The 26,329-nt window shown below is 35.6% G+C and overlaps 1 protein-coding gene across 2 annotated transcripts in view; it reads left to right on the top strand.

Annotated features, from left to right (window-relative positions):
* The window catches only part of LOC125645688 (general transcription factor 3C polypeptide 2-like), an 86,128-nt gene extending 60,262 nt beyond the window's left edge, over positions 1 to 25,866 (top strand). For both annotated transcript variants that reach the window (XM_048871462.2, XM_048871463.2), the window contains 9 exons: positions 7,753 to 7,823; positions 8,254 to 8,360; positions 8,477 to 8,551; positions 12,346 to 12,646; positions 12,951 to 13,050; positions 13,856 to 13,978; positions 20,884 to 21,036; positions 24,323 to 24,397; positions 25,699 to 25,866. In XM_048871462.2, coding sequence (XP_048727419.2) covers positions 7,753 to 7,823; positions 8,254 to 8,360; positions 8,477 to 8,551; positions 12,346 to 12,646; positions 12,951 to 13,050; positions 13,856 to 13,978; positions 20,884 to 21,036; positions 24,323 to 24,397; positions 25,699 to 25,848 — 1,155 coding nt within the window. In that variant the 3' untranslated portion in view covers positions 25,849 to 25,866. The remainder of the gene's footprint in view (positions 1 to 7,752; positions 7,824 to 8,253; positions 8,361 to 8,476; positions 8,552 to 12,345; positions 12,647 to 12,950; positions 13,051 to 13,855; positions 13,979 to 20,883; positions 21,037 to 24,322; positions 24,398 to 25,698) is intronic.
* Positions 25,867 to 26,329: the final 463 nt, after the last annotated feature.

The following is a 26,329-nucleotide window of genomic DNA, read 5'->3' as shown; positions in this document are numbered from 1 at the left end:
ATATTTTCCTATCTCTGACATATTTACATGTACTAAATTTTATTTGACGATTCCTGCTTATCCACGCATGTTCAATCATCAAAACAATCACTACAGCTCAACAGTAGTATACGGACAAATAGTTTCTATCTCAAATTTTATTTTATAAATTATTGCGCAAATATCTATTTTTTTATTATTGCTGATTGGTTCAATGAGGGAAAGGTTGACGGTTAACAGGTAAACAGTTGACACTTTTCATGGTATCACTTGAGGAGGGTAAGGTTCACGGTTGATAGGTCGACAGTTGACACTTTTCATGGTATCAATCGAGTAGGGAAAGGTTAAACTGTCAACCGTCGATAAATGTTTGAACTGTCAACTGTCGATCTGTCAACTGTCGACATATATTTGAAATGTCGACCTGTCAACCATAATAACAGGACGAATTACTGCTTAATACTACACTAGAATGAACTATTTGTCCATATACTGGAGTTGATCCAAACAATCTTTAAGGAGGTACGCTACACCAGAGAAATTTGATGTAGATGAAAAGTGGAGGATATGTACAACAATATTTTGAATTTGAAAATTTTCAAATTTACTTTATTTTGCCAAAAAATACAGTTTTAGTACAAGGTAATCTGAAAAAAATTTAAAACCCCTGCTGGACTCGAACCTGCGACCTACAGTTCAGCAGCCGGTATTTTAACCTACTGAGCTACTCGGCTAGGTATTTAAATGGAAAAGGAAAAGTCCAATACTGCTGATATCGATTTTTTCATCCATGTTTTTAGAGGAAGTCAGCCATTATGACGATGTAGAGTACTACCTTAACTTTCGTAACCTTATATTATGTCTCCCCTCTTTCAGGGGGAGACATATTGTTTTTGTACTTTCTGTTCATCTGTCCATCTGTCTGTCACAAAATCTTGTGAACGCTTCTCCTATATGGCTTATCGGATGGATTTGAAACTTTGTACAATATATTGCTTCATTGCAATTTGTAGATGTACATATTGTCAGGACAGGAGGATCCAATTATTTTCCTAAAAGTTATAGTGGATCTAAGAGGGGTGGATGATGTTGAAATAGCTTGTGAATATTTCTCCTACATGTATATGGCTTATCCAATAGACTTGAAATTTTGTACAATACTTCAATGCCATTTACAGATGTGCATATTCTAGGGACAGGAGGATCAAAGTTATAGTGGATCTGAAGGGTGGAGGGTGTAAAATAATTGTTGAACTCTTCTCCTATGTGGCTTATCAGAGTTCATTGTGTCTATGTTCCTGCTCATGCTTTCTCCCCCAAACCATGCAGTAGTGAGTACATTAAGGGCAGGAAGTTTCATTTGGAGCCCTTCCAATTTGGGGAGCTGGGGAGACATTTGTTTTTCATAAAAACAATCTCTATAGTTCTCATTGGATAATTATCCGAAAGTACATGAAATACAGATATTAAAGTTCATACCCCCAGGAATCAATACATTATGTTCAAAGGTATGATTTTCTATTGTCCCAATTTAGTATTAATACTCTGATTTTCATTAGTCAGTGGGGGTACTTAAAAAGCATTAACTTGCTGTAAGTATCTCACTTTACATTCAGGTTTATTAGGTATACCAGCTAGGTTGCACTGGTCAGTCTTTCTCTGATGGCTCCTGTTATATTATTACAGACCCCAAAACACAAAAGCTATGAGTTAAGTCAATAAATATATAATTTAGATAGGCCGGGGTTTCCATTTTTCTTAGGTCTTTCCCCCTGTCTAAGTTAGTTAGGATAACTTGTCCCTACCCTGGATTGGGGGTTGGTTTATTATTATCATTATATATATATATACAATGTCATGCACTTTTGAGTCAGAGACAGGATTTTTCCTTACCATTTTTGTATCATTGTTGAACCTTTTATTTTATTAATTTTTTTCTGTGTGGGTTATTAAATAAACGTCATCTGTTGAACTGAGTTGTCATTACGGCTGCCTCAAGTTGTGAAATGCAAGAGATATTAGCATACTCGAAAATAAGACCAAACAGAATTCAAATTTAAAAGAACCTGGGAAATAATGAAAATTTAGGTGTGGGTGACAAATTATATTAAAGAGTGTCAAAACTGTCAACCCTTCCTATTACAAAACAAATTCACAACCATGATGTCGGATGATGGCGGATGGGGAGTGTTTTGATATTACTGTCTGGAAAACAGCTCATTGAACTGTTAATTAGGGGCCTGCCATAGAATTTAAACTTATAGTACATATGTACTGCTATAGGATTGGGAAGAGAAAGACCCCTTTTATCTCATCTTCAAGTCCAGAAAAAAAAATTAAGGGTGGATGTACCAACCATGCGGATTGAACTACTTGACCAGATTCAGTGGTTTAGCATGTACCTGATGGATATTTATGCCCCCTCCCCCCCCCCCCCCCCCCCCCTTTGAAAAAGAGGGGGCATATTGTTTCGCACCTGTCGGTCTGTAGACCATGTGTTGTCCGCTCAATATCTTGAGAACCATTCACTTGATGATAATGATATTTCATATGTGGGTTAGTTATGAGTAGAAGAGGATCCCTATTGTTTTTCAGGTCAAGGGTCAATCTACTCTGGAGATAGGAATATAATGTCCGCTCAATATCTTGAGAACCCTTTGCTTGAAAGACATCAAACTTGGCACACTGGTACATCCTAAGGAGTAGATGACCCCTATTGATTTTGAGGTCATTTGGTCAAAGGTCAAGGGTCAAACTGGGCATAGGAATATACTGACCATTCAATGTCTAGAGAACCCTTTGCTTGACAGACATCAAACTTGGTACGCCAGTACATCTTCAGAAGAAGATGACCCCCATTGATTTTGAGGTCACATGGTCAAAGGTCAAGGGTCAAACTGGACATAGGAATATACTGTCCGTTAAATATCTCGAAAACCCTTTGCTTGACAGACATCAAACTTGATACACTGGTACATCTTCAAGAGAAGATGACCCCTATTGATTTTGAGGTCACATGGTCAAAGGTCAAGGGTCAAACTTGACATGGGAATATACTCTCTGCTCAGTATCTTGAGAACCCTTTTCTTGACAGATATCAAACTTGGTACACTGATACGACTTCAGGAGATGACGACCACTATTGATTTTGAGGTCACATGGTCAAAGGTCAAGGGTCACACTAGACAGGAATATACTGCCCGTTCAATATTTTGACAACCCTTAGCTTGACAGACATTAAACTTGGTACACTGGTACATCTTCAGGAGAAAATTACCCCTATTTATTTTGAGGTCACATGTTTAAAGGGACTGGTTCATGATTTTTGATAAAAATATTTTTCATTTTTGATGTTAAACATTAGAAATATAGCTCATTTAATGTTGACAGCCAAAATTTTGACCTTCTGAATGCAAGAATAAAAGTAATACTTTAGCCTTAAATATGTGTTATGTAAACAAAGACTCGAGTCTTTTTATGTATATAAACAAACAAGTGAAATATTGATTTTGTAATATAATGCATCTTAATTTTGCATAGTCACACATTTTAACTTTTAGATGACACATTTCACCCCAAAAATGCTTGAAATGTGATAGATATAATAATACTTAGATAGATATCCATTTCTTTTGAAAATTTCGTAAACAATAGCATACCGCAGTCTTTGTTTACAAAACAAATAATAAACTCTCTAAAATGAGCTTCTGTGATGATGTATCACCTTAATTTTCATGTGAAATCTTTCAAACACATTAGACAGTAGATTTTGATCATTAAAAGTGAAAAACAAAATTTTGGGTAAAATCGTGAATCAGTTCCTTTAAAGGTCAAGAGTCAAACTGGACATAGGAATTTACTGTCCGTTCAATATCTTGAGAACCCTTTGCTTGACAGACATCAAACGTGGTACACTGGTACATCTTCAGGAGAAGACGACCCCTATTGATTTTCAGATCACATGGTCAAAGGTCAAGGGTCAAACTGGACATTGAAATATACTGTCTGCTCCATATCTTGAGAACCCTTTGCTTGACAGACATTAAACTTGGTACACTGGTACATCTTCAGGAGAAGATGACACCTATTGATTTTGAGGTCGTGTGGTCAAGGGTTAAACTGTACATAGGAATATACTGTCCGCTCAATATCTTGAGAACCCTTTGCTTGACAGACATCAAACTTGGTACACTGGTACATCTTCAGGAGAAGATGACTACTAATTATTTTAAGGTCACATGGTCAAAAGTCAAGGGTTAAATTGGACATAGGAATATACTGTCCGTTCAATGTCTAGAGAACCCTTTGCTTGACAGACATCAAACTTGGTACGCCAGTACATCTTCAGAAGAAGATGACCCCCATTGATTTTGAGGTCACATGGTCAAAGGTCAAGGGTCAAACTGGACATAGGAATATACTGTCCGTTAAATATCTCGAAAACCCTTTGCTTGACAGACATCAAACTTGATACACTGGTACATCTTCAAGAGAAGATGACCCCTATTGATTTTGAGGTCACATGGTCAAAGGTCAAGGGTCAAACTTGACATGGGAATATACTCTCTGCTCAGTATCTTGAGAACCCTTTTCTTGACAGATATCAAACTTGGTACACTGATACGACTTCAGGAGATGACGACCACTATTGATTTTGAGGTCAAAGGTCAAGGGTCACACTAGACAGGAATATACTGCCCGTTCAATATTTTGACAACCCTTAGCTTGACAGACATTAAACTTGGTACACTGGTACATCTTCAGGAGAAAATTACCCCTATTTATTTTGAGGTCACATGTTTAAAGGGACTGGTTCATGATTTTTGATAAAAATATTTTTCATTTTTGATGTTAAACATTAGAAATATAGCTCATTTAATGTTGACAGCCAAAATTTTGACCTTCTGAATGCAAGAATAAAAGTAATACTTTAGCCTTAAATATGTGTTATGTAAACAAAGACTCGAGTCTTTTTATGTATATAAACAAACAAGTGAAATATTGATTTTGTAATATAATGCATCTTAATTTTGCATAGTCACACATTTTAACTTTTAGATGACACATTTCACCCCAAAAATGCTTGAAATGTGATAGATATAATAATACTTAGATAGATATCCATTTCTTTTGAAAATTTCGTAAACAATAGCATACCGCAGTCTTTGTTTACAAAACAAATAATAAACTCTCTAAAATGAGCTTCTGTGATGATGTATCACCTTAATTTTCATGTGAAATCTTTCAAACACATTAGACAGTAGATTTTGATCATTAAAAGTGAAAAACAAAATTTTGGGTAAAATCGTGAATCAGTTCCTTTAAAGGTCAAGAGTCAAACTGGACATAGGAATTTACTGTCCGTTCAATATCTTGAGAACCCTTTGCTTGACAGACATCAAACGTGGTACACTGGTACATCTTCAGGAGAAGACGACCCCTATTGATTTTCAGATCACATGGTCAAAGGTCAAGGGTCAAACTGGACATTGAAATATACTGTCTGCTCCATATCTTGAGAACCCTTTGCTTGACAGACATTAAACTTGGTACACTGGTACATCTTCAGGAGAAGATGACACCTATTGATTTTGAGGTCGTGTGGTCAAGGGTTAAACTGTACATAGGAATATACTGTCCGCTCAATATCTTGAGAACCCTTTGCTTGACAGACATCAAACTTGGTACACTGGTACATCTTCAGGAGAAGATGACTACTAATTATTTTAAGGTCACATGGTCAAAAGTCAAGGGTTAAATTGGACATAGGAATATACTGTCCGTTCAATATCTTGAGAACCCTTTGCTTGACAGACATCAAACTTGGTACACTGGTACATCTTCAGGAGTTGATGACCCCTATTGATTTTTAGGTCACATGGTCAATCCACTCTTGACATAGGAAGATATTGTCTGCTCGATATTTTGAATTGATGATACTACTCTCAATTAAATGATGTGTGTGTGTATAACCCTTTTCAATTTTGCACCATGGGGGGCATATGTGTTTTACAAACATCTCTTGTTTCATTGTGGGGCCCTCTCTGATGTGTCAGATCATCTCAAATTATGAAATATATTTCAATACAAGTAATTTCAAAATAACTGACAATCGAAGAAAACAAAGAAATGTTGGTGATTACTTTTATTTCAAAATAACAATTTCGACATACACTGTATATTTATGTGACGTAAGCAGACTAAGCTGTACTGTATAAGAGAATTTTTTAAACTAAGAACGTTTTCATCATACAAATATGCAAGCATCCCTTTGAAATGTATTTTGAAATTTCTTCAAACATTCCTGGGACTAAGGGTGAGTTAGCAATGGAGGGTTAAAAGTTTTACATATAAAAAAGAAAAAAAATCTTTTATAACAGGAACAGTTGTAGTTCAATTTATCAATTAGATATGTAAGCATGTTAATGTAGTGTAAACTCTAGTTTTTTCAAACTGTATACTTATAGCCCTGGGTGCCCTCTCAATAGGAATTTAATACATGTATTTACGTATTTATAGATCATCTGTGCTGAATGTGAGCTCATTATGGCCATTGGATGGCATATGTGTTTATAAACTTTTTGGAAAATGTACCATATATCTTGGAAAATCTTATGTCTGTTGTTTTGAGATTTCGTCTATAGTATCACTGTTAAAGGAGAGAAAAGGAAACATCCCCAATCAAGGGGAGGTAATAAGTAGTGGTTACTAAAACGTCTTCTGAAGAACAGCTGAATTGATGTTATACTGATATAGGAGCACCACAATGTAAATGTATAGAATTTGATTGTTCATGGCATTACTCCAGAGTAAAGGGCATAGCTTTATGAACACTTAAAAATTCAATCCTGGTAAGAATTTAAATTAATTTTAAAACAATTGTTCCAATTAACTTTATACTGGATTAACATTAGAGGTTCAATATTGTGCAATGCATGATCATGACATAGCATCGGGTCGCAAGCATTTCGAACCTCTAACGCTACTCCATCACAAAGTTATAATCAGAACAAGTTATTTAAAAATTCTTCCCAGAAATCTACATTACATGGTGATAATCCTATATCAGTTTATTAGCCGAGTTGCATAGCAAATTTTGACTTTTAAATTGGTGAAGGATGGGTGTCCAGTCGGGTGGGCGGCGTCCACAATTAGCTTGTCCAGTCTCTAACTTTCCTACTTTTTGGTGCATCTTTGTGAGACTTACTTAACATGATCGCATCCAAAAGAGGAAGGTTCCTATTTAAATTGAGGTCAAGGTCACTTTGTCACTAAATGCCATAGATTTGAGCTTGTCCGGTCTCTAGCTTTCATACTATTTGGTTCGTCTTTGTCAGACTTGCATATTTTGATCACATCCAAAAGTGGAAGGTTCCTATATATTTTGAGGTCAAGGTCTCTTTTTCACTATATACAGCAGATTTGAGCTTGCCTCTAACATTTATACATGCATGTACTTGCTGGTGCATGTTTATCAGACTTCAAATCCTGATGACATTCAAGATTCATGTTGCTTTTGAAATCCAAAGGCCAAAGGTCAAGGTCATTATCACACTAAATACCTATTGGGCCATTCAAAGCTTCATACTTATAAACTATATTAAATATGTTCATGTTTTTACTTCGTAAATGTAAGCATGCACAATTTTCCGAACTGCAACTCAGCCATATGCATCTTTGATGTGTTTTAGCGATTTTTCAAGTATCAATTTCAAATCAAAACTTGATACTGCAATGAAGACAAAACTGACCATAAACTGATTTTCCTTGCAGGAATCAGAGCTACTCCCCAGACTAGGGCTATTAGCAGGAGCCTTTTCAGATGGAAAAGTCCATATTTACAGGTAGTGTTGTCATGGTTTAAATGCTGAAGTATGACATATACTTTCCAGATGAATGTTAAATTTTTGCAAACAAGTTCATTCCTAGTCCCTGTATATTCTACAGTCAATGAACTTGCATGCATGATACTTGCACTGACTTGCTTAATCAGATATTTTCCTTATGAATGACAAATTTAAGTTCATAAATTCAATTCCTGCTCCTATAAATACCACCCTTAGTTAATATCCTTACGTACATATGCTTCAAATATGCCTCAATGTGTATGTATATATATAATTGAAATAAAAAAGCAGTAAAATATGCAGTTCCAAATCTATCCAAATAAGTAGTGCTTATAAATTCTGGAAATGATGTACTGTGGTATATTATATATTTGGTGTCTGAGGTGGAATTATAAAGCAAAATATTTCACTTTTATATTTTAACCAGCCTGCCACAGCCAAACAGTTTGAATAAAGAAAAGCAAGAAGGCACACCTGCTACATTTAAACCAGAACCAGTGTATTCTCTTGTTCCTTGTCCAACAACTAAACCAGGCAAGTGCTAATTTTGATTTTAAAACAAAATAAAATTTCATGTATATATACCTTCTACATCAGTTGATGAAGCAGTGTTGTTTTGTGATGCATGTGACTTCTCTTTTCTGTTACAGACAGAGTAGTGCCATGTTTATGTGTTGACTGGCAGCCAAGGTCTTGTCAGTTTATAGCAGCAGGCTATGGAGATGGTGAGAGAAAATCAAGTGTCTACCTGGTGTAGTATCAAATACAAAGGAATGTGCTATACATAGAAAGCTTATTTTTTAATCAATTTATAATGTATATTGTGTGAACTAAACCAAAACTGGATCCTTTCTAACATTTCTGTTTATATGATATGGGAAATATCTTTAAAATCTTCTCGAGAACAACAAAGGAACAATTTATGAAAACAATGAGCAAGACCCCTCATGTTGTATACAGGTCTTCTGAGTCACTCAGGTGACCCACTGCTATTGGTCTGAGTCACTCAGGTGACCTACTGCTATTGGTCTGAGTCACTCAGGTGACCTACTGCTATTGGTCTGAGTTACTCAGGTGACCCACTGCTATTGGTCTGAGTTACTCAGGTGACCCACTGCTATCGGTCTGAGTTACCCAGGTGACCTACTGTTATTGGTCTGAGTCACTCAGGTGACCTACTGCTATTGGTCTGAGTCACTCAGGTGACCTACTGCTATTGGTCTGAGTCGCTCAGGTGACCTTCTGCTATTGGTCTGAGTCGCTCAGGTGACCTTCTGCTATTGGTCTGAGTCACTTAGGTGACCTACTGCTATTGGTCTGAGTCACTTAGGTGACCCACTGCTATTGGTCTGAGTCACTCAGGTGACCTACTGCTATTGGTCTGAGTCGCTCAGGTGACCTTCTGCTATTGGTCTGAGTCACACATGTGACCTACTGCTATTGGTCTGAGTCGCTCATGTGACCTTCTGCTATTGGTTTGAGTCACTCATGTGACCCACTGCTATTGGTCTGAGTCACTCAGGTGACCTACTGCTATTGGTCTGAGTTGCTCATGTGACATTCTGCTATTGGTCTGAGTCACTCATGTGACCTACTGCTATTGGTCTGAGTCACTCAGATGACCCACTGCTATTGGTCTGAGTCACTCATGTGACCTACTGCTATTGGTCTGAGTTGCTCATGTGACCTTCTGCTATTGGTCTAAGTCACACATGTGACCTACTGCTATTGGTCTGAGTCGCTCATGTGACCTTCTGCTATTGGTCTGAGTTGCTCATGTGACCTTCTGCTATTGGTCTGAGTTGCTCATGTGACCTTCTGCTATTGGTCTAAGTCACACATGTGACCTACTGCTATTGGTCTGAGTCACTCATGTGACCTACTGCTATTGGTCTGAGTCGCTCATGTGACCTTCTGCTATTGGTTTGAGTCACTCATGTGACCCACTGCTATTGGTCTGAGTCACTCATGTGACCTACTGCTATTGGTCTGAGTTGCTCATGTGACCTTCTGCTATTGGTCTGAGTCACTCATGTGACCTACTGCTATTGGTCTGAGTCGCTCATGTGACCTACTGCTATTGGTCTGAGTCACACAGGTGACCCACTGCTATTGGTCTGAGTCACACATGTGACCTACTGCTATTGGTCTGAGTTGCTCATGTGACCTTCTGCTATTGGTCTAAGTCACACATGTGACCTACTGCTATTGGTCTGAGTCACTCATGTGACCTACTGCTATTGGTTTCTGTTGTTATCCATTATGCATTAACAACTGAACATTTTTAACTTTTTGATAACTACCCTTCCAATTTCTTTTATCAAATTTTGTTTGAGGTATCTTTGAGGCAAGGCGAACATAATTCGTAAATTTTGAATCTCCCGCTTTTCTGGGGCCAAAAACTTTCAAAATTGACCACTTATCAAATTTTTTTTGTACAAATAGACATCTGTAAGAAATACTAAATGCATAGTCATATAGAGCAGGAAGGCTTCTACCAAAATTGTAAATTTCATGATCCCTGGGGTACAGGTTCTGACTTCAGAGCAGAGCCAGTCTTGGCATATACAGTGTCACCTCAGTATATCGCCAGCTTTTGTCCCAGCCTATTTTGCTGTTATATTGAGGGTGGCATTATAAAGAGTTTGACCATTTTAGTTCATTTTTTTAAAAAAAGTGGTTGGTCAATACGGAAGTTCCGAGTTCCCCAAGAGTTATTTCCCTTTGTCGAACTCTTCCGTAAATTATGACGTAAAATATGATGACAGTGGGTACATTTGCTAATTACTATCGTTGTATTATTTCTTAAAAGATGATATCCAGAGTTTCTGAGACCATCCTATCTCAGGGAAAAGGCAACTTTAGTGAGTTTATGAGTATTGGATAACAAAATAGCTCAAACAAATATTGTTAATTGCCATCTTTCTTTGATAAAAGTGTCACTCATGAAGAAGAGGAAACAAATAATGATTCAATAGCCAATTTGATGATCTTATTCAAACAAATTATGCTTGATATGGCCAGAATATGCATACCAGTGATTGATATAAACAAAAGTTACGCTTTTATTACATTAATCGTACGTAATCGTTAATATGTACAATGCCAGTCTATGATATAATGTATACATTGTGTACCCACCATATGTCATAAAATGTGAAAGAGTTCGACAAAGGGAAATAACTTTTGGGTAACTCGGAACTTGCGTATTAATAAATCATTGTCCTTTTATTATTGTACACATACATGGAAATATATATGGGATTAAGAAAATTTGAAAATTGTCCTCTTAAGAACAATAGGGGTCATGATTAGTATGCAGTCATCTTCAGGTATTTGTTTGAAGCATGGTCATGGGAGATAATGTAGGGCCACAATAGGGGATCAGAATGTATGTGGGGATATATATATATATTTAAAAAATCTCTCAAAATCCACTGGCCATGATTAGTAATATGTGAGCATTTCAATGTAGTGCAGATTCATATTAATATATACATTGACAACAAAAGCTTAATCTAGCTGAATGCTAAAAGCTATAAACTTGGAAAAAGGTTATTTGCTGTTGTCAAGCCTTGTTCAAGTTGCATGTCACATCTAATATGTATGTATTAAATTATATTTTGGTTTTATTTGCTATCAGAGATTAACTACATGTAATTAGACGTTAACTCTATATTATTTATACAAAGTCAAAAGTTGAGACCAAATTATATATATACCTTAAAGTAATATTAACTCTCATTTTGGTGTCAAAAATTTTTGTTACAAAATTGTGATCTACTATTTCAATGACAGAAATAAATAAAGTTTATAATTATAAACTTTTGATATCAATATTTGTGTTAGAAAACTTATCCATAGGCTCTGAATGAAGTAAAATTACATTATTGTCTTCACGTACAAAAATTTATTTCTACATGTATATACATGTAATGCTATATATTCAATAGAACCAAAATTTTTATTTTTATAAATTCTTAAACTTAGTTTTAATTTTATCAATGATTATGGTTAAAATTACTTACAAAAGTATCATAATAGCAATTTCACAACAAAACAAGATTTTCAGATTTAAAGCAAATATTACTTTAAGGTTAAAATTGCGGAAGATTCTCGCGAGTGGATACCAAGTGGTATTCAATAGGGTCTGCATCTAAAGTTATAAACTAGAAGAAATAAACAGATCACCAACATTGGATAGTCGGAAACCCATGGTTGATTACGCTTCATTCCTCATCGGAAACCCACGCTTGATTACACTTCGTTCATCGTCGGAAACCCATGGTTGATTACGTATACACTTCGTTCATCGTCGGCAACCCACGGTTGATTACGCTTTGTTCTTCTTTCCATGATGGAGAGAGGAACGAAGCATAATCAACCGTGGGTTTCCGACTATGCCAACATTGTTGATTGTTGGTGATCTGGTTCTTTCATCTAGTCTCCATTATTAATGGGAAAAATATAGATTTCTGAAATATTCTCCAGTACGCTGTTCCATGATATTTTGTTGTAGGTACATACAGAATATGGGACCTGAAGTCGCAGTCCAGCTTACTAAGGATAGCGAGCACTCCTTCCATCGAGTTGTTGCCTTTCCATAGTGGTGTCGCGCATAGTGATGCTGTCATGTCATTAAAATGGTCCCCTCACGTAACAGACAAATTCGCTACTGCTAGTCGTGATAGATCCTTTGCTATATGGGACCTCAAGAACAGACATTGCCCGTTCTACAAGTCTCCTGGTCAAATGTCCTTATCTCTGTGCTGGTTGCCATTTAATTTTTGTGTTCTTCAAGGAATGGAAGATTGTTACTCGTAAGTTCATTTTTTATTTGTAAACAGGTTTTGAAAATATTGCATACTTACACAATATGAAATATCTTTTTGTCAGAGGTACAGATTAATTTAAGATGTAGATGTATAATTGGTATAAAGCAAGATGTTCAGTAGATTGACACAGTTCATATAGAAAGCTTTAAACCAAAGCTGTAGAATGTGATCTTAACAAAATCGTACCTGATTATGCTAACACATTACATGTATATATGGGGAACAAAAGAAGGAAAATACTCTAGACTGATTAATTAGTTAAGAGAGGTTTGTTTATGTTCTTTTCCAGAAACTTGGAGGCATATGTCAGAGCTGAGTCTTATGACCATGTTGTTGATGATGAAGTGGCCTTATCGGACCCTGTAGTTACACAGTCCGACTGTATATGGGTCAGTATATGAAAAGACAACATTCATATGAAATATTGCTAATCATCTATCATATACTGAATGATATTTTAACATTTTCAATTTTTTCTTGAATAAAACTGTACCAATTTTTACTGAGCTTTTTCTGCTGGCCTGTGTGGAGAATTAATATTAATTAATTATACGAATTTAAAAGAAAATCTTTATCATGTTTATTTATTTATCTATGTTAATTACAAACCACAAGGATAGAATTAGTCCTCTATATTGATGTAGAAGTAAATGCATGTCCTTATGTATGTACCGGTAGGGGTTAAATTCAATTACTGTCATGGATCCAGAGTAGTTCCATATTAGGAACTTAAAGATTTACTATCTCAAAGTTCTTTATTTACATGTATATGATGAATATTAAACTGAAATATGATGCCATATGAGCTAGATTTATTTGACAGTAGAGATCTCAGTATGAGCAGGGTAGGTCAGCTGGTGAGCATTGAGAATCATGAACGTTTGTTGATCTACTTAGTAGGATTGATTAAATTTTAATTGATTTAAAACAAAATATGATTTTTTGGTCATTTTCATATATCATAATGTTAGTATTAAATTAAAGCTATCCAGCTGAACGACAGTTACTGTAGGATTTTTAAAGCCGATATATAATAATTTTGAAAATTTCATCATTGTCTGATATGTGTTAGTAAAAATGACTGTTTTGATGCTGCTTGTTCCGTGGTAAATAGCATCTATTGTGTAAGAGGAGAGCTTGTGAAGTACAAAGATAAATATAACCAAGAATAAGATGATGGAATGATGATTTCAGGGATTGACGTGCTCAAATTGGCTTATGGTTATTCTGGCTACCAACAACTCAGGGATTATAGGTGGGTCCATTATGCCTCAGCTGAAAAGGACAGAAGTCAAACGATTCAATCGTCGACCAGTGGTAAGAACAGCAGACAAGAGCACAGTATCGACAAAGCAACCATTATCTCTTATCAACCTTCACATTTCAAATTTCATCTTGAAAAGAAATAGGAACTGATCTTTATGCCGTAAAGCATATTTTTAGAGTTCATTCAATGTTGAATGAGAGAAATGGATGAAATCTTGTATACAGGTGAATCAAAGAACACCGGATCGGTTCAGTAAACTCAGGTGACCTATTCCAATCGGTTGTCGTCCGTCGTGCGTTAACAATTGAACATTTTTAACTTCTTCTTGATAACTACCAGTCCAATGCTTTTCAAATTTGGTATGCAGTATCTGTGGGACAAGGGGAATTTAAATTATAAATTTCAGGTTTCCAGCACCCCTGGGGCCTTAGGGGTGGGGCAAAAACTGTCCCAAATTGACCACTTTTAAAAAATCTTCTTTTTAAGAATTGCACATGTGTAAGAAAAACTAAATGCATGGTGATGGAGAGCAGGAAGGCCTCTACCAACACTGTAAATTTCATGATCTCCGGGGTAGAGTTCTGACCCCAGGGTAGGGCCAAACTTGTTGTATAATGTTTATGTGTAAAACACTTAAATAACATCTTCTTTAGTGCTGTTGATACTATATTGAAACTAAATAAATATTTAGAAAGAGCAGGTAGTCCTTTACCAAAATTGTAAATTTGATGATCCCAGGGATAGGGGATTTGGTATGAGGGTGGGACCAAAATGGTCAGTTATTAAATGTGTGAACAATAGACATTTTTAACTTCTTGATAACTATCATTCCAATTCTTTTCATATTTGGTATGAAGCATCTTTGGAACAAGGAGGACATAAACTGTAAATTTCAGGATTCCTGCACCCCTGGGGCCTTAGGGGCGGGGCAAAAACTGCCCAAAATTGACCACTTTTTAAAAACATCTTCTTCTCAAGAACCACACACATGTTAGAAAAACTAAATGCATGGTGATGGAGAGCAGAAAGGCCTCTACCAAAATTGTAAATTTCATGATCCCTGGAGTAGGGGTTCTGACCCCAGGGCGTGTCCAAACTTGGTATATAGTGTTTATGTGTAAAACACTTAAATAACATCTTCTTTAGTACTAAATTGAAAGTAAATGGATGGAGCAGGTAGTCTTTTACCAAAGTTGTAAATTTGATGATCCCCGGAGTAAGGGTTCTGACCCCAGGGTGGTGCAACACTTTGTATATAGTATTTATGTGTAAGTTTGCTGATACTGTATGAAATCTAAATGCATACTTAGGGATAGCAGAAAAGGATGTACAGAAATGGTTAATTTAATCAAGGATGAGTCCAAATTAGTCATATGTTCTGATGTTTTAATGTTAATACACCTATTATTTAAAGCCTTTCATCAGTGTATGCACTTTTGAAGGCAGTGAAGTTTTAAGAACACATCTTGTTTTATACTGTTGTTGAACATTAGAATTTAGCTTAATAGATATTCAGAACAGGAATTTTTTTCTACATTTCCATAGCCCATGGAAGTAATGATACTTTTTCACTAGTATTCAGGTGACCGATAAGGCCTGTGGGCCTCTTGTATAGTAGTACAATGCTACTCTATTATCATAGAGGCTAACTGAATTAGCTGTACAAGAAAAAGCAAAATGAAAAATGGAATCATTTATGTTTTTGATTCGTTTCACTCAAATGAGCATAGATAATTTATGAAATAAATAAACGTGTGTAGGCAGGTAGAAAAGCGCTCTCAGAGGTGCAGTTTATCAATATACAGACCCTGAAGCATACTACATGTACTATACCATTTAAACTGTTCCATTACCGTTCCGTTCGCGATAAGAACCCCATTCCCACATCAAACCATTCTGTTCAAACCATTCAGTGTTCTTTTAAAAGTTCCCAGACCAAAGTTTTCCATTCCCAGACCAAATCATTCCATTTTCATCTAAAACCCAGGGTTTGAAATTAAAGGGAAAAGCAACCTTTAAAATTAGTACATTGTTGCTTTTATGAATAAACTATTAGTTACTAATACAGTACTGTAAATGACAGTCTTTAACAACAAAAATCCTTGTTGAACGAATAAATCAGTATTAATCTATCAAATAGTTTAAATTACTCACCACCAAGAGAGCGACCATTGAGGTTTAATTTATGATGTCACACCATTGGTTCTGGTTTATTTCATCAGCCACACTGTAAACATGACAGGTCACGAACAGTTAAGTTTGGAGCCATATAGATTCGAGCCTGTTCGTTCGCAAGAAGAAATTAAGAAAAGAAGACCTTCAGTCGAGTTGCAGACCAGGCAGACAGTACATGTTTCTTCGTACAAAATGTCTCAAACCTCAAATTGTCATTACACATGCAAATGATGGATCCACAGTTTACATAGTCTTTTCTTTCCAGATAGCGGGAATTTCAATTTTAACGTTTTCAAATTAGTACTGAAGCATATCTAGGCCATATATCAACAGAATAGTATGACAGATATTTATCATAAAATTAATCCTATCATTTATCATGTAAAAAAATTTTGGGTTGCCTTCCCCTTTAACAGTCGCCCACTCGCCATTTGAAACTAGTATAAATTTCCAAGTGGGGAATGAAAATTATGGTTCAAGTTGCTCACATGGCAATTAGAAAATTTACGAAATGAATATTTGTCATTTCATTTTTTTTTCTCTTCAGAATGCAAAGCGCTTCATAATTAACTTTTAGAACTACTTCTCTGCAAAGCGTCCAAGTGATTCTGAATTACCGACAATGTGGCAATTTATAAATTGGGTCAGTGAGCCCAAGAAACAAAAAAATACAGAAAAGAGTATCACAGTGATAATGATAAGACAAAAAAAAAACCAATAAAAGTTCTTGGAATCATGGAAAACCAACTGACTGTGGCTAGAAAACGCAGAAGTGGGTATGACTTATTCATATTGTGAATTAATTCTTAATACCTCTTCTTCAGGAAAAAGGCTAGGAAACATGCTCATCGTATGCATGGGGGCATGTGGTGTGGTGTAGTGTCGTGGTCGGTTGGTCTTCCATTATTTCAAGAACTTTCATTGTCTTTTTGTCTTATTGTATTCATGGTGATACTCGGATCTTTTCTGTGATGCCATCAAATGCCACAGAGTCCTGATTGTTTGTTGCCTGTTGTATAAACTAAACAGCATAACAAAACATGAAAATACTTTTCAAATGAAAATTGTTCTAATTTATGGGCGACTAAATTTTGATGTGGGCCTCTAGAATTGCAAGGTTCAGTAGCCAACATGGCTACCAAAGGTTTCAAGTTAGTTTCAAACCCTGAAACCATTCGTTCCCCCAAACTGTTTGTTCCCGCATGGTCAATCGGAACTCGCACATCAGTCAGTCATTGTAGATCAACTTAGCGCTTGGTTGAGGTGAAAGAATACTATAATTATTAATAATTCGACACAATATTTTATAGATGCACAAGGCTGTAGTTCAAATCTGTAAAGTTTTCAAACCAATTCACCACGGCAGAGCATATTTTCATTTTGAGGTAAAAGGGAAATTAAATTTCACCGAAGATTGTGAAGAAAATATGTGAAAATGGATTTTTCATTTTGACATACCTGTGGGTACATTGACATATGTGTCGGACAGGTATTTAGATATAAATAGACTTCACCTGACAAGACTATGTCTGGTGTAAATAAACACGCGTGTGAACATGTGTTCGATAAAAACGTGTTAATATAATTATAACTATATTGAATACATTTGCGTGAATAAACATGTGTTTGGTGAAAACACGTGTTAATATAATTATAATGAATACATTTGCGTGAATAAACATGTGTTCGATGAAAACACCTGTTAATATAACTATAATGAATACATTTGCTGTTTATTTTTACTATTTATCAGAGACTTCAGCTCTTGACTCCAGATCTAAACCTTCAGGTACAATGTGTCTTGAATTATGCAATCGTTATGCCCAATCTCTTGTCAGCAAAAGATTTTTGATATGTTTGTATTTTAGTATATTTGTGAATACACTGCATATTTTTTTTTTTTGAGTAAGGACATACATGTACAATGTATGTAGACATTAAGATCTGATTGCCTATAAACTCCTGACTTCAATCCTTTGAAATCAATATTATCAATCATTTGAGATATTTAGTAACAGATATATGCATAAGTGTGTGCAAAAATTACTTTTGATTCATTGTTCGACAACCCACAGAAACAATCTAATTGTCAATATACATGCATGCATGTACTTACGGAATCTAGTTCTTATTCTGAAGAATTAAATTTATTTCATATATTTACATTCTTCTTTCATTTTTGTCGGAATTCCCACCCAATAAATTAGACGTAATATAAATTTATCAAGATTCAAATGTATATTGTTTATAACTGCAGTGCATTCACGTGGAAATGTCTCTCATTACAATTCGTAAAGATATCGAGGCAAAAACTGTACAAATGTAAATATTACTACATTATATTTACAGTGCATTAGCCATTTATTACAAATATTGTTCTAATCTGCAGCATAAGCACTATTATATGAACAATTTTTGGTCTTTTTACAATTCATAATAAACAAACACTGGCAAAGTCAAGGCCAGGGGCAAAATGTTTGCTTGCATTATAGTGGGTATTTAGCAATGACCCCAGGGTTCAGGTACTAGTGTGGGGCTAGATTGGTCATATACATTATGTTTATGTTACAAATCGCATTTTCCTCTATGAACCAACCAATTTCCGTGCACGACATAATCCGTTCATACTGACCATGAACGGATTATGAACTAGTTTAAAGCACGCGACTGAGAGAGCGTAATGATTTGAAAAAAATAGAACATCTGTTACAAAGATCTCGCAAGTCACACCTTCGGATTAAGATTGTAAACTTACGTGGATTATCATCCCAATCTTGCGGTCTCCTACCTCCAAAATACAGTGCACCTTGCAATGTTGATAAAAGGCAGGGTGAGACGAAATGTGACATCATGTCTATGTGTTGACGTACGTCACAATAACTACTGTGACAGGGGCTAGGAGTGCGTTTTATGCAACAAAATAGAAGCAATGTAAACAAAAGGTGTTTTAGTAAATGAATATAAATATAAGGTACTAGGGTGGGGCTAGATTGGTCATATACATTATGTATTGAAAATGCAATAGAAAATCTTCTGAACTGCTGCTCATGAAACAGAAACTGTATGATTATAATGATCAATGTGAAATTTATAAACTTCAGGATACATGTGATGTCCCAGGATGAGGCTTAGTTAAATGCTATGTTATTTAAAAAATCTCAACTCCCAGAAATGAAACAGGCGAACTGTTTGCATGATTATAATGAGCAATGTGAAGTTTATGAGTAGTAGGTTCAGAGGTCAGGCTTGGTGGGACTTAATAAACTAAGTTTATCATATGTTGAAAATGTAGTACATCTTAGATAATCTGATTTATTCCTGGATGTGTTGGGCACTATTGCCACAAACTCTTTTTTGCATTACTTCAATAAAATAATATATAAGGTCACATCAAATCGATTCTCTGGTTCTCAGACAATTGTTTTTCAAAAAATGGGTAGGTAGGCAGGGGGTTTAGTTTTTCAGTTTATCTCCATGTCACAAATGGGTCCGTGGGTTGTTTTTTTTTTTGTGTTGTGAATTTTTTTCATACACTTTGACTTTTAAATATCTCCCAAAAAGTTCAACCACATCAAAAATTTTCACTGTTGAAAAAACCTTATCGCTGTCAGCCTTTTTGTTTTGACCTACGAAAACATCGTACTTCAACTTGGCCTTGCTTTCATCAATTTGTTCCTTCATGGTTTCAGTTTCTTTAAATTCACCGCCCAGAAGTTTCTTGCAAAGCGTATCAATTGTCAAGGACGAGTCTACCGGTATAATTGTCCATGGAACAATCTGTTTTGAGTTAAAATAATCTCAATGCTGACAAGAACTGTTTCTGTCACCATATTGTTTACATCAACTAAGCAGCATGTCTTATTCAGCAACGCGCTTTACGATTTTGGTGCCAAAACATGAATTTTATTTTGACGGATCAAATACGGGCGGCGGCAATTTTTTTCCGGGGCGGCAATAAACTCGTGTCAGCGGCCGATTTTTTGGGGGAGGGGGGGTGTGTCTGAGAACCAGAGAATCGATATGATGTGGCCTAAAGCTATAAAAAGCTTTGAACTTAATGATGAGTTACATGCAACGAATGATCTTTAAGAACTGAAATAGAAAATCACATTTTGCTGTGATGAAACTTACTCACCTATAAAAGAATTGTAAATGATCAATTCCCTATGATAGTTCTATATATCTATCATTTAGTACAACTGTAAAAATGGAGATGTATAAAAAGCATACAGGTAACACAGTGATTTCTGAAGACCAAAAAATGTGCATACTCAGGTGACTGTTAAGACCCATGCATGGGCCTCTTCTTGCACATTTATCCGATCATATGATATGCGTCACATTATATTGTGCATATATTATCATGTATAATGTTAGGAATAACTTTGCTTGTATAGTGAAGGTTTATAGTACATTTTAACCAAATTTTGTGAGACTTGTGGAAAAAGTACACTGCATGAATACCTAGTCTCTATGGATTTTCCAAGATTATATCTACCATGACCATAAGCAATCGTGTCATGCTACACTTTTCTGAGTCAGCCACGCCCACTGAAATGATGAACTTTTTTCTGCTAACCAGGCAGGGGTGCTTTAATGTCTTATTCTATGTTGTCAGGGGATGCCCCACTTTGTTTGCACTTGTTTTATTAGTTTACCGCTAGTCCTGTGTTTTAAATCATTGAATGATGTTGTAAATGCTTTATTAGTACTATTTCTGTCATGAAATATTCATGAAGAAGCGAAATGTTGCTAATTTTACATTTTATGGTTTAAACAGTATTTATTTGAGACTGCTGTTCATGAGAAGAATTTTTGTAAAGAGAAATTAAACTCAGATAAAAAGGAAGGAACTGATTCAACTGTTTTGAAATCATATGAAAGTGGGAAGAATTTGATATACTTGGAATACAAAGAATATGACCCATCAAAGGTAACATTTTTTTTCTCTATATTTATGAACATGAATAGCAATAATTTTTATATGCCAGTCAAAGATGGGACATATTATGGTATGGTGTCATCTGTCTGTCTGTCCAGATCTTATAGACAAAATGAACAGAATGTAAGCTCTAGGATCTTACAACTTGGCACATTTGATCACCATGGTGAGAGAAAGATGCCTATTGTTTTCGAAGGTCCAAGATCAAGGTCGTAGTATCAGTTAATAAGGAAAACTTGTAGGCAGAATACAGACCAAATTATTAGGGCTAGGACTGTCAAACTTGGTAAACATACTCCTCATGCCAAGTGGAGGATGCCTTTTGTTCTCCAAGGTCAAAAGTGAAGGTTGTAGTATCACTTAGTAGGAAAAACTTGTAATCAGGATACAGACCGAACCGTTGGGACTAGGACTGTCAAACTTGGCACACATACTCCTCATGTCAAGCGGAGAATGCCTATTGTTTCCAAGGTTTAAGGTCAAAGTCTTAGTATCACTTACCGGTGGTAGAAAAACTTTGTATTTACATTGTAGATACTGAATTGCCCTGAAATTTAGTCACAAGCTTTCTCTCCAAAGAATATAAGCTCAGTTTGCAATTCAGCTGGATTGGTGTCCCATTATCTACTTCAGGGATAAAAGTAGATCAAATGGTTTTCCAGATTTTTAGCTCTTCTGAGCCAAAGGCTCAAAGAGCTAATGCTATGGCCATTTGTGCGGTGTGCGGTGTGCGTAAACTTTTTAGAAAAAGGGCTATAACTCAAGAACCCCTTGGCCAATTTTTTTCAAATTTGTTACAGAGTATCATTGGCCCAAGGGCTTTCATACATACTAAATAGAGGGATGTGACCCTTTAACAAGGGGAGATAATCAGGAAAATACAAACAAAAGTAGTGGTTGCTAAAAAATCTTCTTCTCAAGAACCACAGGACAGATTATCACCAAACTTACACATAAGGATGAAGATATGTTGTAGATTAAAAATTGTACAAGGCATTACCCTGGGGCAAAGGGCGTGGTCTCAAGGTCACTTCAAAGTTGACCTAAATTTAAATTTTTTTTAAATTCCTTAAATCTTAGATATTTTAGTCATTATAAGGACTAGGATCATCAAATTTTGACAGTTATGCATCTTAGGACCTTGTGTCAAGTTGTCTCAAAAGTAGGTCACGGTGACCTACTTTTTGAATTTTGCAGGTATTTATTTTAAAATTAATTTTGATGCATATCTTGGACACTTTGAAGCCTATGATCATCAAAACTTGTCAGTTGGTGGATCATGGGACCTTGAAATGCGTCAACTGAAAAATAGGTCACCGTGACCTACTTTCTGAATTTTATGGCTTATCATTTATAGATATATTTTAAGTTGTTATTTCAAATACCGAGAGGTTTAGAATCATCAAATCTTGTAAGTTGATGCATCTTGAGGCCTTGAAACATATTTATAAAAAAGTAGGTCACAGTGACCTACTTTTTGAATTTTGCAGATATTCAAATTTCACATTTTCAATTTTAGATGCATATTTTGGGCATTGTAAAACCTAGAATCATCAAACTTTGTCAGTTGATGCGTCTTCAGTCTTCGGTTTGTGTCGACCAAAAAGTAGGTCACCGTGACCTACCTTTGGTATTTGACAGCTAAATTACTATATTTCAGACACTATTTGACCTACAATCATCAAAATTTGTCAGTTGATGCATCTTGAGTCTTCGGAGTGTATCGACCAAAAAGTAGGTCACTGTGACCTACTTTTGGCATTTGACAGTTATATTTATATATTTCAGTCACTAATTGCCCTACAATCATCAAACTTTGACAGTTGGTGCATCTTGAGTCAACGGAGTGTGTTGACCAAAAGTAGGTCACCTTGACCTACTTTTGGAATTTGACGGCTATATTTATATATTTCAGATACTATTTGACCTACAGTCATCAAACTTTGTCAGTTGATGGGTCTTGCATGTTCGAAGGGTTTCGACCAAAACGTAGGTCAACTTGACCTACTTTTGGAATTGGACACCTATATTTATATATTTCAGATACTATTTGACCTACAGTCATCAAACTTTGTCAGTTGATGCGTCTTGCATGTTCAAAGGGTGTTGACCAAAAAGTAGGTCACCTTGACCTACTTTTGAAATTGGACGGCTATATTTATATAATTCAGATACTATTTGACCTACAGTCATCAAACTTTGTCAGTTGTTGGGTCTTGCATGTTTGAAGGGTGTTGACGAAAAAGTAGGTCACCTTGACCTACTTTTGAAATTGGACGGCTATATTTATATAATTCAGATACTATTTGACCTACAGTCATCAAACTTTGTCAGTTGATGGGTCTTGCATGTTCGGAGTTCGCTGACCAAAAAGTATGTCACCATGACCTACGATTGGAATTTGACAGCTATATTTCAATATTCAGTTACTAATTGGCTTAAAATCATCAAACTTTGTCAGTTGATATTTCTTGGGTTCTCAAAATGTGTAAACCAAAAAGTAGGTCACATTGACCTACTTTTTTTGAATTCTTAGGATTTAACTAAAGATTTAGAATACTAAGAGGCTAAGAATAGAAATGGTGGGGTTGTACAATTTATCAGAAGAGCGATTCTAGGCCCTTGGGCCTCTTGTTTTGGTTATGGATACAGGTATTGCTCTGAAATTTTGTCACAACCTCCTCTCGAAGAAATACATAATCAGTTCATATTTCAACTTGATTGGTGCACCATGACCTACTTTAGGGCTAAAAGTAGGTCAAATAGTTTTCTAGATTTTTTCTCATCATAAATACAGATATATTGCACTGACATTTTATCACAACCTCCATCTCAGAAAAATTCATAATCAGTTCACATGTCATAGATTGGTGCACCATGACCCACTTTAAGGCTTTTCTATTTGGAATATTTACTATATCAATTCAGAGTGCATAATGAGCTTACAGGTCCCATTGACATACCGTATAGCGGATTTTTTCTGCGGGGTGATAAATTTTAGCGGTTAGATAGCTTTCTGCCAAAACTTCACTCGCCAAATATACACCCAATTGTGACTTTGGTATTTGCAATAGCAATAATACTTCCTTGTCCGCCAAAATTTATTACGCTAAAATTATTACAATACCTTTGAGCCAGCAAATTGCCAAATTTTAGACCCATGGAAAAAACCTGCTATATGGTATACATTTGCGATTTTATGAATCTTTCAATTTTTTTTTACACTACTGAGTTGCATGGAATCTGTGAAATGTTCCACTATACATTTTCTGTACAGGTCAGAAGGAAGGTTCCTAAATTCACAGTCCCAGCAGATAATATCAGAAGTTTTGCTTTCCGTGCTTTATACAGGGTAAGTTTTGACACAATTGTTTTTTTTTTTTTTTTCTTTCTTTTTATACAATGTAACTTATCTGAAACAAAGGCTCAAATGAGCTCTTCTGATCATAATTTGCATTGGCGTCAACGTAAACTTTTCACATTTTTAGGTCACCTGAGTTTGTCGGCGTGCGTTAACAATTGAACATTTTTAACTTCTTGATAACATTCCAATTCTTTTCAAATTTGGTATGAATCATCTTTGGAACAAGAGGGACTCCTGCACCCCTAGGGCCTTAGGGGTGGGGCAAAACTGCCAAAAATTTACCAATTTTCAAAAATCTTTTCTACAACTGCATACACATGTATGTGTAAGAAAAACAATGCTTAGTGATGTAGAACAAGAAGGCCTCTACCAAAATTGTAAATTTCGTGATCCCCGGAGTAGGGGGTTCTGACCCCAGGGTGGGGCCAAACTTAGTATGTAGTTTTTATGCTTAAAAATTTAAATAACATCTTCTTTAGTGTTATTGATACTAAGTTGAAACTCAATGGCTATTTAGAAAGAATAGGTAGTCCTTTACCAAATTGTAAATTTCATGATCCTAACTAGGGGGTAAAGGTTTGGTTTTAGGGTGTAGCCAAAATTACTGTTGTGATTATCTTTATGATTTGAAGGGCTTCTTCAAGTTTACTGAGGCGTGAAAAAACTAAATGCATATTTAGGAATAGCAGAAAAGAATGTGCAAAAAATGGTAAATTTTGCAACCCCAGGGTTTTGACTTTAGGTTTGGTCCAAATTAGTGATTTTGTTTATTGATAATACATATATTATGTAAAGACTTTCATCAGTACATGTATATGCACTTTTGAGGACATTGAAGTTTTAAGAACACATCTTGTTTTATAATGTTGCTGAATATTAGAATTAATAGCTTAGATATTTTCAGAACAGGAAATGTCTTATAGATTTTTAGACCTTGGCACTAATGAAACTTTTAACTAATACTCAGGTGACCAATTAGGCCAGCCTGTGGGCCTCTTGTTGTATTCAACGGCAATAGATTTATAGCAACAGTTTGTGTGCAAACACCGTCCTATATGTACGGTTGTCTGATAATTGCTTTAAGGTCCTAAGATTATAAAATGTACCATATCAGTCTGTAACTGGTTATTCAAAAGAGCACTATGGCCTTTGGATGTTTTGATATGTATGGTATACCATGAAAAAAATAATCAATCTTACAACAGAGGGTTTTCTGATTGGATGCAAGCCACAAAAGTCAACACTGTCTCTCCGATCTTTATCTTTCCAACCTGAACTTTTTTTTCCAGATCGAAATGAGTCCCAACATCCAAAGTTGTGTGTGGGTCGTGTCGGGCGGACAAGCTGGAATCGTGAGAATACACAGCGTAGCGCCACAGTTGCTTTCCTCTACACTGCAGGATTTAAAAGATGTACGCCAGTTGCTTAATTTGAAATAAAAGAAAACAGATTTAAAACCCATGTCTCTTTCCTCAACTAATAAAATTAAAAACTTGTGGTAGTAATTTTAGATACTATTTGACTTACAATTATCAAACTTAATCAGTTGATGCATGTTGAGTCTTCAGAGTGTGTTGACTAAAAAGTAGGTCACCATGACCTATGTTTGGATTTTGACGGCTATATTTGAATATTTCAGATACTATTTGACTTACAATCATCAAACTTTGTTAGTTGATGGGTCTTGAGTCTTCAGAGTGTGTCAACCAAAAAGTAGGTCACTGTGACCAACTTTTGGAATTTGACGTTTATATCTGAATATTTTAGATACTATTTGACTTCAATTATCAAACTTTGTCAGTTGATGCATCTTGAGTCTTTGGAGTGTGTCGACCAAAAAGTAGGTCACTGTGGCCTTCTTTTGGAATTTGATGGCTATATTTAAATACTATTTGACTTGTCAGTTGATGCAATGAGAAT

Source organism: Ostrea edulis, chromosome 6 (assembly GCF_947568905.1).
Source record: "Ostrea edulis chromosome 6, xbOstEdul1.1, whole genome shotgun sequence".
NCBI classification, from domain to species: domain Eukaryota; kingdom Metazoa; phylum Mollusca; class Bivalvia; order Ostreida; family Ostreidae; genus Ostrea; species Ostrea edulis.
The sequence above is the reverse complement of the archived record's forward strand: the minus strand, read 5'-3'. Positions and strand labels throughout refer to the sequence as shown.